Source organism: Salvia miltiorrhiza, chromosome 8 (assembly GCF_028751815.1).
Source record: "Salvia miltiorrhiza cultivar Shanhuang (shh) chromosome 8, IMPLAD_Smil_shh, whole genome shotgun sequence".
Lineage (NCBI taxonomy): Eukaryota > Viridiplantae > Streptophyta > Magnoliopsida > Lamiales > Lamiaceae > Salvia > Salvia miltiorrhiza.
Window position 1 is genome coordinate 55,049,807 of NC_080394.1, and position 15,083 is coordinate 55,064,889.

General features: G+C 37.3%; 1 protein-coding gene across 1 annotated transcript; it reads right to left on the reverse strand.

Annotated features, from left to right (window-relative positions):
- Window positions 1-2,273: 2,273 nt before the first annotated feature.
- LOC130998711 (6,7,8-trihydroxycoumarin synthase-like) lies at window positions 2,274-3,194 on the reverse strand. The gene has a single exon (XM_057924122.1). It carries the CDS (start codon window positions 3,192-3,194, stop codon window positions 2,274-2,276), a length of 921 nt encoding a protein of 306 aa, XP_057780105.1.
- Between the last annotated feature and the right edge of the window lie 11,889 nt (window positions 3,195-15,083).

The following is a 15,083-nucleotide window of genomic DNA, read 5'->3' on the forward strand; positions in this document are numbered from 1 at the left end:
GTGTATAAAGTTAAGAAGAATTCCAAGGGTGAAGTGGAAAGATATAAAGCGAGGCTCGTCGCAAAAGGATATAGCCAAAGAGCTGGAATTGATTATGATGAGGTATTTGCTCCCGTCGCTCGATTAGAAACTATCAGACTAATACTCTCTCTTGCAGCCCAAAATAGATGGAAGATTTATCAAATGGATGTCAAATCAGCCTTCTTGAATGGGTATATAGACAAAGAAGTCTATATCAAGCAGCCAATGGGCTACGAGGTGAAAGGGCAAGAAGATAAAGTCTTGAAGTTAAAGAAGGCCCTATACGGACTAAAGCAAGCACCAAGGGCATGGAATAGCAGGATCGATAAGTACTTGGAGGAGAATGGCTTCACCAAATGCCCTCACGAGCATGCCCTCTACGTTAAAGCCAATGGAGGAGAAGTCTTAATTGTGTGCTTGTATGTAGATGATTTGATTTTCACAGGAAATAATCCAAAGATGATTGAGGAGTTCAAGAAGGCCATGTCAAAGGAGTTCGAGATGACAGACATTGGGCTGATGGCGTACTACCTCGGCGTGGAAGTCAAGCAACTCGAAGATGGGATCTTCATCACACAAGAAGGATATGCCAAGGAAATCCTCAAGAAGTTCAAGATGGAGGGCTGCAAAGCAATCAACACGCCAGTGGAATGCGGGATCAAATTATCCAAGAATGATGGAGGAGAAAAAGTGGACCCGACATTGTTCAAGAGCTTGGTTGGAAGTTTACGGTACTTAACTTGCACAAGGCCGGATATTCTTTATGCGACAGGACTCGTAAGTCGCTATATGGAAAATCCAACCACTACGCATTTTAAGGCGGCAAAGAGAATTCTTCGCTACCTCAAAGGTACGCTCAACTATGGCCTGTTCTATTCATGTACTGATGATTATAAGCTTGTTGGGTATAGTGATAGCGATTGGGCTGGAGATAATGATGATCGGAAGAGTACAAGCGGATTCGTGTTCTTCATGGGAGACACTGCTTTCACCTGGATGTCGAAGAAGCAACCCATAGTCACGCTATCAACGTGTGAAGCTGAATATGTGGCTGCCACATCCAATGTTTGTCATGCAGTTTGGCTACGAAGTTTACTGGAAGAGCTTGGATGGCCACAAAAGGAGCCAACAACTATTTACGTGGATAACAAGTCGGCAATCGCGCTCTCAAAGAATCCGGTGTTTCATAATCGAAGCAAGCATATTGACACCCGCTTCCACTACATCAGAGAATGCATCGCAAAGAAGGAGGTCCAAGTGGAGTATGTGAAATCACAAGATCAAGTTGCCGATATTTTTACCAAGCCGCTCAAGTTCGAGGATTTTGCGAAGTTTAGAATTTTACTCGGGATGACAAATCAAGTTTAAGGGGGAGTGTTGAATAAATAAACTTAATTTAGTAAGAATTCTAGAATATTAGTTTTTTCAAATATGGTGGCAATAATATGTCAAATATGGTGGGCAATAATTTGTCAAATATGGTGGCAATAATATGTCAAATATGGTGGGCAACAATATGTCAAATATGGTGGCAATCTCCACCTATAAATATGTATTTGTATTGGAGTTGTGATGTGCAGAAAAGAAAATAAGCAAATTTGCTTTCATAAGTTTTTCTCCATCATATACACACACACACACACGTCCACATAGTAGCCAAAATTTAAAGAAATTCATTCCTCCAATATTTATTAATTTCTCCAATTTTCCTTTATATTCCAACACAGTTTTACTTTCTTAAAAAAAATTATTTATTTTCTATAAATCGGACAAAATCGAAACTGAGTTATATTTATAATATATATATATATATATACATTTTTTTCTCAAAATTTTCAAGTTATTTGGTTTTAATTCTAAAAGTTTATGGTAATTCAATTAATTCGGTTCGGTTTGTTTTTTTTTGTTTTTTTTTTTAAATCAAATATAAATTTGGTTTGGTTTTAACAAAAGTCTCATATGAAATGGATTCAGCGTCCAATTATGAAATCCTTGCAAAAAGAAAATCGAATGCACAACCCTACCACAACACAAATTTCGGCAACAGAAATATGGTACTCTTTTGAAACTGATGATTGCAGTCGAGTTGTGAATCCTACATCACTAAGTTGAATAGTTGATAATTCAAGATTTCTCCTGCGAGATGAGTCATATCCCGGTCACTAAATTTTGTATAGTGGGATATTTTATAAGAAATCGCTGAAAGTTTGAGATATTTTATGAGAACGCTGAATTCGGGACATAAAACACCATTAACTTGATATGTGAAATTTATATGAAAGCATTACCACAAGTAGTCCTTTGATGTGGTCGAGTGTGAGATGAAACGATGATCCATCTCTTTTGATCCTTAGCAAGATATCAATAACGTCTCCTTCCATGGATTCCGGCCTATTCGGATTCATGTGCTCTTCAATCAATTCATCACAGAAAGAATGCAAGGAAGAAATGTTCTTGTCTAGCTTCGCAGCCATTCCAGAGAGGCTGTCGATCCATCGAAGCCAAGGCAAGTAATCCTCCACGAAGAATCCTCCAAGAAGAGGCTTCTCGCCATGAAAAAGGTCGAAGAATCGCGTTTTCTCATAGCCTTGGTCTCCAAATCTCCTCCCGAATGCAGCTCTGGAGATGGCGTTAGTAGCAAACGACATCATCGTCTCACTCAAATCGGTGGCGGCGGACGAGGCGGCGTCTCGAGCAATCTTCTCCATCATCTTCGACAATTCGTCTCTGAAAATGGGGCGGAAGGATTGAACTTGCTTCGCGCTAAAGAGATGGATGGCGGAGATCTTCCTCAGCTCCCTCCACGCGTCGTTGTAGGGAGAAAACCCGATGCCATGGCCCTTATACGGCAGCTTCTTGAAGGTGACGAGAGCCGGCCTGCTCGAGAAAACGGCGTCGTGGGATTTCATGATCTCTTTCACTGCTTCTGCGGAGGAGATCACGACGAGGCGCCGGAATCCGAGCTTGAGGGACGTGACGGCGTCGTACTGCTTCGAGAGGCGGTGGAGGTACGTGTGCGGAGACCGGCCGTCGAAGTGGTGCAGGTTGCCGATGAACGGCAGCTGCGGTGGGCCCGGCGGAGGGAGCTCTTCTTTGGCATGTTTAGGGTTTTGTGTTTGGAAGTAGAGGATGAGGATTATGGGAAGAGCAAAGAGTAAAAGAAATGGAGTCATGTTTGGTTTGGTTGGGTTTTAAAAAAAAAGAGTTAATTGGCTATAAATACACAAACTATACTCAAATTTTTATTTTTAATTAATATATTTTTAGTTTTTCGAGATATAATTAATTATAATTTAATTCACTGAAGTCTGATTAGAATCTGAAGATACCGATGAAAAATGCTTGACATTATCTTTCCGATTATAATTAATTATATTGTTTTGAATTTTGGTTATCGAATTGATAAAGAAATGACATGAAAATTGATGTCACGAAACTCTTTATATATTTTTTCTTTTTTTCGACCACTTATGATGACCCAAATCCAACAACACAAAAACTCTTGTAAAACCAGTTTTTTGGTGAAACCGTCTTCATAATGATACTACTTAATTCAGCATACAAATGAAGTGTCATACTGTCATTAGAGAGTTATTATCAAGATATTTTCGATGGTACCTTCGAATTGTTCATTAGACTCCAGACAATCAAATTTTATATATTTGTTTATTGAAAAAATAAATCTACTCGATTAGAAATTAAAATTTGAATATAATTTATTTATTTATAGACGATTAACCTAAAAAAAAGAATTGATTTTGTTGTGCGAATTAGGATTGAAGTACATATGCATATAAAAGTACGACGTCAGGGAGGGTTAGCTAGGTTTGTAATAATGGCACGCAGTTCTACTATAATTAGGCTTCTATAGTTAGGGTTCGTTTTATACACGTTATGAGATTACGTGTGTTGGATTAAAATCTATCTTATTATTAGAATATCTAGATCATATATATATGAGAGAATGTATTAAAATATGTATGTTATATATAATTCAGTGATTGTTATATTAAAATTATATATTATTAATAATGATTTATTATAATTATGATTATGATTTGCATTATGAGTTGCTAGAACACAAATTTGTATAATATTTTTCAACTTTTAATTTATAAAAGTCATTACTTTGTACCAAATAGAATATTTAATTATCATATATATATATATATATATATATATATATATATATATATATATATACATATAGGGGTGCGCTCCAGTGAGACCCCCTATTTTTCGTGTAACATACTGATGAAAAATAAAATTTAAAAAATTCGTAATGAATAAGACATATATACTGATGAACAGGGCCGTATATACTGATGAACAATGCAGTATATACTGATGAATAACAAAATTTAAAATATTCTGCTCCCTCCAGGATTCGAACCCTGCGAAAAAAAATCACCCTCCAGATACAATATCAGTCATAGGATTGATAAAATAAACGCACCAGATCGTGCCCTAGATCTCACTAAAATTAGGGGGTCTCATTGTAGCGGCCCCCTATATATATGGTTAGATTCAATAGAAACACTTCCCTATATAGAGAAAGGAGACGCAATCTGATTCCTTAGATCAATCTTCATCAAGGACTGAGATTAGAAGTTAATATAATTAAAATTGGTAAGATTCATAATATCCCTAGCTATTACTCACTTCCCATTCTCTCTCCCTCGTCTCTCTCTCTCTCTCTCTCTCTCTCTCTCTCTTCTTGAACCTGTAGATATAGTTTTATGAACTTGTAGTTATAGTAATCTTGAAGATATAGTTTTATGCACTTTCAGATTCCAATGATGGAATTAATTTTATTGAACTTTCAGATTCCAATGATGGTTGAGTTTGTCGATCCATCGGAGGCTGTTTTATAAAATCTTGAACGTATATTTAATTTTATTGAAATTGTAGATATCATCCAATGAACTTTTAGTTTTCTTTAATTGAACTTATGTATGTACGTATTTTAATTTTATGGAGGCAGAATTTATAGAGGGAGAAGAAGAGATAGAGAGAGAGACGGCAAAGAGGGAGAAGAAAAGATAGAGAGAGAGATAGAGGGAGAGAGGAAAAAGGGAAGTGAGTAATTTTAGGGATACTATAATCTTACCAATTTTATTGTTAGAAATTATTATTAATTATATTAACTTCTAATCTCAGTCCTTGAGCATTTATTAAGATATAAAATAAGAATCATTTTCAACCCTTAGATCATCAAGATCTACGGTTGATTCGTAATCCCGTTGGATGAATTTATGGTCCGGTGTTCGAATCTCAAAGGTAGCAAAAATTTATTTTTTACAATTCATACCTTTATACGGCAAATTCATACGTGTTCTACATAAAATTCATACATTAAAAATTGCTCTTATTGTTTATTTTAAGATATACTCAATTAGTTTTTATGAACGCGGGTTTGATCCTTGGCGATGGCGTATTTTTTAACAAATTAAATAGATTCGTATATTCGTCAGTTATATTTGGTATGTTCAAAGAATTTATTGATCTGGGGTCTAATTATCATGTTCATCAAAATGTACTGACATGTTCATCTATTAGATTGCTTCTCAACTTCTCAACACATTTGAGCTTCTCAATATATATATATATATATATATATATATATATATATATATATGGTTGAGTTCAACAGAGAATTATCTTTTTATTCATCACGAACAAATCTATATATTTTACGAACAGATCAACATAAGTAATGAACAGACGTATTTAGTAAAAATAGAGAAAAACTCGCCACCAGCGGGATTCGAACCCGGGACAAATTTTTGTTCATGTGGTACATTGATTTGTTCATCAAAATTATAGATCTGTTCGTTTTTGTTTCACGATTTCTCTATCCTCTAAATATTTAGCATTCTCTGTACTGTGAGAGCACATCTTAAAATAAGAAATAAGAGCAATTTTTAATGTATGAATTTTATGTAGAACACGTATGAATTCGGTGTATAAAGGTATGAATTGTAAAAAATAAATTTTTGCTACCTTTGGGATTCGAACTCAGGACCATAAATCCATCCAACATAATTACGAATCAACCGTAGATCTTGATGATCTAAGGGCTGAAAATGATTTTTATTTTATATCTTAAGAAATGCTCTTATTTTAGCCCTTCCATATATATATATATATATATATATATAGGGGTGGGCTAGGATGAAAACACTCTTAAGTGTATAAATTATGGATGAAATCCATCCATCCATCACTCTTAAATCAACGGATCAGATCGTGAATTTAATAGATTGATGATTCTTAAGGTTTATACTTGTGATTCGTAGTGATAAATACAAATTTAATTGATTTTTGGGGCCTTGTTTTGGATTAAGGGCCGAAAGCCCATATTGGGGTAATTGGGCGGCACTTTAGGGATTAGTTCCCAACCTTTTGTTTTATTCCTTCATAGCCACCACTTAAGATATATATATATAGGGTTAGCTTATATTGAGATTTTAAATATTTTGAGATTTTGAGATAAATGAACATATCAATAAATTCTTTGAACATAACCAATATAACTGATGAACATATGAATCTATTTAATTTATTTAAAAAACACGCCACTTGTAGGGATTGAACCCTAGACCAACGCGCGTTCATAAAAATTAATTGACAAGTTCATCAAAATGTACTTATATGTTCATTTATCTCAAAATCTCAAAATATATATAAATCTCAATTGAACCAATTCCTATATATATATATATATATATATATATAGGATCAAATTTGTTAATTGGGGAAGAGCCGCATAGTTTAGGAGATTAATTAGGTATATTTAGTTGACTTTTACTACACGTTTGTTTTTAATTTTCCTAGACTAAGAATTGATCTTTGCTTTTTGCTTTTCTTCTTGATATTGGCGGCTGGCTTCAAGGAATTGGCAGACTATTTTTACTTGGTTTTCAATAGTGGTGATATTATTTAATTGCAATTTATTTCCTCGTTTATGTTTGCTTTTATTTGTTTTATTGTTTTTAGTTTAATTATGAGTAGCTAAACTTTTAATTCGGCGAGAATAATGAAATATTGATTTAATAATCTGTGAGACCTAATTGAGTGTAAAATTAATTTTTATTGATTTCGATTTATTCATGGGGTTTAAAGATAATCCGATTTTATTTAAGTCTGGCCAACTTAGGTTTAATTGGATTACAGTCAATTATCACCTCCAATCCGTAATTGTTGCAATATGGCTGATTAGTGATAAAACTACCGTGTTCGTAGTAGGAATAAATTGGTGGATTAATTATTACTAGCGTATCTAGGATAATTGGTCTAAACTGGGTTCCTTCATCTTAATGCTATTATAATATTAAATCTAGGTCTGGCGTCTCCATCTAGATTATATTTTAATAAGAGAAATAGGCAGGACTGGCGTATCCAGCCGTCTATCGACACAGTAAGTAGGAATTGGGGTATGTCAGTGCGTATTACGGTATCCTATAACTAGTTGGTTGATAAGGATTAATTAATCTTTGTGTCGATGATCAGAGATTGAATTAGTGTGGATTTATTCGAGCCGAGTTACCTTTCATTAATTATTTTCTAGATTTTTATTTGATTTAATTTGCTTTTTAGTTGATAATTATTTTCTCCAAAATTAAGGTGTGATGACATCACCAAAATTATAGATTTTATGGGATTGAATGATTTCACCTGCTCTCTGTGGGATCGACTCTGTTTGTCATTATACTAATTAGTTCTTGATAATTCAGCAGGAATTATTTGATGGAATTCGACGTCCACCACCTACTCTAGATAAGTCCACGACGCTTGAGCATTTCTTGGACCATGTACTCGTGTCCCCTCCTTTGTGCATCACTCATATGCATCGTATCCAAGCTGAGGAGCTGCATATCAAGCTCCTTCTCCTTGAGCTCATTCTCCTTCTCCTTGAGCTCGTTCTTCTTGGAGTACTTGGCGGTGATTTTTTTCAAGTTCTGGTCGGACCGCTCCAATGCCTCTTTCTATTCCGATGGTTGCTCGGAGCTTGCCGCCTTCCCCTTTCCCTTCGCCTTCGCCGCTCTCGCCGCCGCCTTGTTTTCAATCGGCCGGGAAGACGAGATCCCATCGCCCGAGGTCGAGGTGGTGAAGCCGTCCTCCTCTGTAGTCTTTGTCCTCTTAGAGGAATGCACGTCTCCCTCGAAGTACATCGACTTGAACTTGTGGTTGACACGGAGAATTTTCCATACGTTCCAATAGTTGAAGGCGGCCTTATTTGGGCTCCGACTTTTGAAGAGGATTTGGGCCTTGTCCTGGAGCATATCGTCAGAATGGCCGGAAGGCCACCCGGTGCACGTCTCCACCCAAATACTCTCCCAGAGCCGCACATCTTGGCTCACTCGGGCCCAGTGCCCTTGAATTTGGCGGTGCTTGAGGTTGGCGCCGATAAGGGGGTTGACACGGTCGACAATCCGTGTCCAGTACGCCTCCCCCTTTTGATCGGCCCCACAAATGGCGTCGTTGGTCTCCTCCGTCCAAATTTGGACGATGAGGTCCGTCTCCTCGAGGGTGTAGGTATGACGGATAGTCCTTCCATCCGCCGTCGGCACCGGCGCCTGCTTGTCATGCTTGATCTTGTAGGCGATTTCCTTCCTCCGGCTACCTTTCTTCGATTTGGCGGCACTATGGGTTGCCGCTGGCTCCTCCTCGCCGGTTGGAGGATCATCTCCCAAGTTACGTCCCTTCGTATCAAGATGATAGTTGCCGGAGAGATCGGAGCACCAATTTAGATCATAGTAGTTTGGGTTGTGTGGATCGATGGAAATTGTAGAGAGAGGAAGAAGATTGAAGATGATGAAGAGGAGATGGAAGTGGAAGAATAATGAAGATGGTGGAAATGAAAGAGGAAGAAAGGAAAATTTTAAAGAAGAGAAAAAAAGAAAAGAATAAAAAGAAAATGTCAAACGGTCAAATGGACCGATTTTCAAAAAAAAAATTGGCAAAATGCCAAAACGGTCAGATTTTGAAATTTGATTTTTTTTTTTTTTTACATAGCACGCGCCCACAATATAGCAGCTATTCCCCTACCCGATCTATCGTGAGCCCCTCGAGTAGGAAGGGGCTGCATCGCCCTACACAGTGTCGCCTCTACTCGAGTAGGCCGCATTGTGTAGAGCGATGCGGATGCTCTAATTGTAGGTTATGTATGTATATACATTATTTGTAAAATTATCCTATGAAAGCAGTTTAATAATGACGAGACTTTTTTTAACCTTAAGGTCTGCATTATAGTTAACATGTTACCTACCTTGCATTGCCAATTTATTTTGATAAAGTTACTCTATTTTTTCACCTTATTATTCTTAAATTTGTATTTGATAGTTTCCAATCAATTAACATTATTAAAAGATGGATATATACAATTTAAAGTTAAATACACTTTTCTAAACTTAAAATTGGAAATTAAAATAAATAAATAAATAAATACAGATGCACTACTTCAAAAACCACCCATATACACACTAAACCCAACTTGAAAAACTGAATTTTAGTATAAATAATTAAAGATAATTATGGTGATGATTGTTGAAATTAATTTATACTTTTTTCGTTGAAAGAACAATTCTAATGGTGATTGTTGAAATTAGTTTATAAATATTTGACTGAGTTTTTATATTTATTGAAACCCTTCTCTCACTTGCTAACTTTGTTCAGATCCAGGGGTGTATTCGTTGTGGAATTTGATGGATTTCTATGGATTTTAAAAGTCTGGGTGTATTCGTTCAAGACTTTTAAAAGTCCATATAAATCTGGGTGTATTCGTTCAAGACTTTTTAAAATCCATACAAATCTAGGTGTATTCGTTATTCCATTGACTTAAAATCCGGAATGACTTTCATGGATTTCATCCAAAAAATACACACGACGAAATCCGGCCAAGAAATCCATGAAGTTTTAAGCGAGCGCTGAGTTCCAGCGCCCGCGACCAAGAAGCCAGCGAGCGCTGGAACTCAGCAATCGTTGAGTGTCCAGCGAGCGCTGGGTGTGCGCAGGACATGATCAAAAGCATCCAATGATATAGAAATTATTACGTTTTGGCTTCAACATTAAGCCATGCACACGTGTGCATGCTGGGGCTACTTTGCAAAGTTGGGAAAGTTTGGGGATTAAGCTGCAATATATGAATCTGTTATAACAGATTCATATCTCTTTTGTTTTCATCCGTCTGATCTGATTCAACGTTCCAGATTAGTTTTGGAGTTAGCTTTTATTCTCTTTTCTAGCTTTCTTAGTAAGCAGTTGTCATTTTTCAGTTTTGAGAGAGTGAGGAAGAAGAGATATTGTATGAGAGTTGTTGATGCTTCTCTGCGATTGAGAGCTTGGTTGTAGCAGCTGTTCTTGCTGTGATTCTTGTACCTGTAAATCTCGCTTCATCACTTCAATAAAATCATCAAGAGTTCACCCTCCCGTGGATGTAGGATTACGATCCGAACCACGTAAATCCATTGAGTTCTTTACTGTTTTTGATCGTGGATTGAATTTGTGTTATCACAAATTGGCGCCGTCCGTGGGAACTCTATCAATCCGCGATGGCAACTCGATTCGATGTGGAGAAATTCACGGGGAAAAATGACTTCGGTTTATGGCGCATCAAGATGCATGCGATGTTGATCCAACAAGGATTGGATGAAGCTATCAGTCCAGAGCCAATAAAGAAAGAAGGTGATCCAAAGTTGGAACAGCAGAGGAAAGAAATGATGAAGAAGGCTCATAGTGCCATCATTCTATGCCTCTCTGATAAGGTTTTGAGAGAAGTCTCAAAAGAGACTACTGCTGCTGGTGTTTGGGCAAAATTAGAAAGTCTGTACATGGCTAAATCCCTAGCCAACAGATTGTTCATCAAGCAAAAGTTGTACTCGTATAAGATTCTTGAGGATAAGGGGATCAGTGAACAATTGGAAGAATTCAACAAATCGATTGATGATTTGGAGAACATAGATGAAGAATTGAAAGATGAAGATAAGGCCATTATGCTCCTTAATGCCTTACCAAAATCTTTTGATCAACTTAAGGATGCCATGCTTTATGGCAGAGAAAACTCCATCTCATTAGAAGAGGTCCAATCAGCCTTAAGATCAAAGGAGTTACAGAGACTCAACAATGGAGTCAATGATAATGCAGCACAAAGTCTCAATGTGAAGAAATTTAAAGACAAGAAGACCAAGAAAGGATCGTCTGATGGGGCAAAACAGAACCAACAGAAGCCTAAAGATGGTGATGGAAAGGAAACCAGATCATGCCACTGGTGTAAGAAACCAGGACATCTCAAGAAAAATTGTTTTGCTTGGAAAAGAAAGCAAGCAGAGAAGGATCAGAAGCCCAACACTGCTGATGTTGCAGAAGGCATTGATACAGCTGAAGTTCTGAATGTGGTGGAGAAAGCAATGGAAGAAGAGTGGATAATGGACTCTGGATGCAGCTTTCATATGTGTCCACACAAAGGCTGGTTCCAGCAACTGAAACAGGAAGAAATGGGCTCAGTCCTTCTAGGCAACAATGAAGTCTGCAAAGTGAAAGGAATAGGTACCATTAAACTCAAAATGCATGATGATTCTATGAAAATATTATCTGATGTTAGATATATACCAGGACTTAAAAGAAACTTGATTTCACTTGGCATGCTTGAGTCTAAGGGCTATTCTTTCACCTCTGAAAATGGACAGATACATGTCACTAAAAACTCCATCACTGTCATGCTAGGAATAAGAAGAAATAGTCTCTATTACTTGAATGGAGAAACTGTTATAGGTAGCTCGCATGCTGTAAAAGATGAAAATATAGAATTATGGCATAAAAGGCTAGGACATGTTAGTGAAAGTGGAATGCATCATCTCTCTAGAAAAGGTTTTATTGAATTTAATTGCAATACTAAACTTGATAATTGTGAGGCTTGTTCTCTTGGTAAAAGCAAGAAGCTGGTATACCCTACTGGTAAGCATACTTCATCAGCACCTTTAGACTATGCCCACAGTGATCTGTGGGGACCTTCACAAGTTGAAACTGTTGGTGGAGGTAAGTATTTCATGAGTATCATTGATGATTACTCAAGAAAGCTGTGGGTTTATGTACTCAAGGATAAAACTCAAGCTATTGACAAGTTTAAGGAATGGTGCACTGAAGTAGAGACAGAGAAGGGTACTACTCTTAAATGCTTAAGGACAGACAATGGTCTGGAATTTCTATCAGAAAAGTTTCAAGTATTTTGCAAAACTAAAGGTATAAAGAGGCATAGGACTGTGCCTGCTAATCCACAACAGAATGGTGTGGCTGAAAGGATGAATAGAACCATTTTGGAGAGAGTAAGATGCATGCTCTTAAGTTCAGGCCTCCCTAAAAAATTTTGGGGTGAGGCTGCATCTACTGCTGCTGTTCTGATAAACAAGTGCTCATCTTCTGCCATTGAGCATGACACTCCTGATCTCAGATGGTATGGGAGTGTTGGGGATTATTCAAGGTTAAGAACTTTTGGTTGTAAAGCATATGTTCACCTGAAGCAAGACAAGCTTGAAGCAAGGGCCATTATCTGTGTATTGCTGGGATATCAGAAGAATGTGAAAGGCTACAGACTCTGGTGCATAGAGAAGGGAAAACAGAAAGTAATCATAAGCAGAGATGTGAAGTTTGATGAAGGAGAGATGCCATATCTAAATGATGGAAAACTAAAGCCACCAGATCAGCAAAAGGGAGTACAAACTACAAAAGTTGAGGTGGAGTTGAGCTCTGGAAATCGAACTAACATTGATGATAAAAGTGCACCAGATGAAGACACCAATGAGGATCAAATATCAGATGAAGAAGATCTCAGTGATTACAAGCTTGCAAGGGATAGAACAAGAAGATCTATCAGGCCACCCACCAGATTTGCAGAAGCTGATATGCTTTATTATGCCATGAATGTAGCAGAAGATATTGAGTATGCAGAGCCAAGTAATTATAAGGAGGCAGTAGGAGGAAAAGAAAAGGATAAATGGCTGAAAGCCATGGAGGAAGAGATAGATTCATTAATCAAAAATGGAACTTGGATTCTGGTGGAGAAACCAAAACATCAAAAGGCTGTAAGCTGTAAATGGATTTTCAAAATGAAAATTGAGTCAGCTGATAGAAGGAGGATAAGGTACAAGGCTAGACTTGTAGCCTGAGGTTTTACTCAAAAGGAGGGGGTGGATTTCACTGAGGTTTTTTCTCCAGTGGTGAAACACAGCTCCATCAGAATTCTGTTAGCTATTGTGGCTAAAAACAATTGGGAATTACAACAACTTGATGTGAAGACAGCTTTCTTGCATGGAGATCTAGAAGAAACTATATACATGATGCAACCTGAAGGTTTTGTGAAACCAGGAGATGAGAACAAGGTATGCCTTCTCAAGAAAAGTCTTTATGGTTTAAAACAAAGTAGCAGGCAGTGGTATAGAAAGTTCGATGATCACATGCATGTTAAAGATTGGGTTCAAGAGATCCGATTATGATAGTTGTGTGTATATTAAGATGAAAGATGGAAAGGCGGTAGCATATCTTCTACTATATGTAGATGATATGTTGTTAGCAGGAGAAAGCAAGTTAGAAATTGAGAAGATTAAAAGTGATTTGAAGAGCAGTTTTGACATGAAGGATCTAGGAGATGCAAGGAGGATCCTTGGTATGGATATAATCAGAAATAGACAGAGGAAGGAATTATGGTTAGTTCAACATGATTACATCCAGAAAATTTTGAGGAAGTTCAGGATGAATGAGACAAGAGAAGTGTCAGTTCCTTTAGGTCAACAATTCAAGTTATCTGAAGAACAGAAACCAAAAAGTGTGGCAGAAAGGAAAGAGATGGATCGGATTCCATATGCCAACATAATAGGGAGTATAATGTATTTGATGGTATGCACAAGACCTGATGTTGCTCATGCAATCAGTGTGACCAGCAGATACATGTCAGGATATGGAAAGGAGCATTGGCATGCTTTGAAATGGTTGCTCAGATACTTGAAGGGAACTACAAGACATGGAATTTTATTCAGGAGTAATGAATGTAATGAAGAAAATGCCATTGTTGGTTATTGTGATTCTGATTATGCTGCTTACATTGATACTAGGAAATCTCAATCTGGATATGTGTTTAATTTGTTTGGATCTCCTGTTAGTTGGAAATCATCTTTGCAATCCGTAGTGGCATTATCAACAACAGAGGCTGAATATATGGCTCTCACAGAAGCTGTTAAAGAGAGCATATGGTTGAGAGGCATTGTTGAAGATTTTGGGATAACTCAAGGTCATGTAGTGATTCACTGTGACAGCCAAAGTGCACTACATTTGGCAAAACATCAAGTGTTTCATGAAAGATGTAAACATATTTCTGTGAGACTGCATTTCATTAGGGATGAAGTTGAGAAAGGGGTTGTGAAGTTAGTCAAGATTCCTACAGAACACAATCCGGCAGATATGCTTACCAAATCATTGACAGCTACTAAGTTTTCTCATTGCTTAGAGCTGATCAATGTAATTCCTCACTAAGAGGTTTGAAGGATGCCCTGTAATGGGGCAGAGGTGGAGGGGAAGCTAAGCTTGATGACTGATGTTGTGGATTCTTGAAGCTATGACTGTTGCAGCCAAGGTGGAGATTTGTTACGTTTTGGCTTCAACATTAAGCCATGCACACGTGTGCATGCTGGGGCTACTTTGCAAAGTTGGGAAAGTTTGGGGATTAAGCTGCAATATATGAATCTGTTATAACAGATTCATATCTCTTTTGTTTTCATCCGTCTGATCTGATTCAACGTTCCAGATTAGTTTTGGAGTTAGCTTTTATTCTCTTTTCTAGCTTTCTTAGTAAGCAGTTGTCATTTTTCAGTTTTGAGAGAGTGAGGAAGAAGAGATATTGTATGAGAGTTGTTGATGCTTCTCTGCGATTGAGAGCTTGGTTGTAGCAGCTATTCTTGCTGTGATTCTTGTACCTGTAAATCTCGCTTCATCACTTCAATAAAATCATCAAGAGTTCACCCTCCCGTGGATGTAGGATTACGATCCGAACCACGTAAATCCATTGAGTTCTT

What these genes read in the sequence shown, in the direction of transcription:
- LOC130998711 (XM_057924122.1), bottom strand. Translation starts at nt 3,194, where the DNA reads ATGACTCCATTTCTTTTACTCTTTGCTCTTCCCATAATCCTCATCCTC.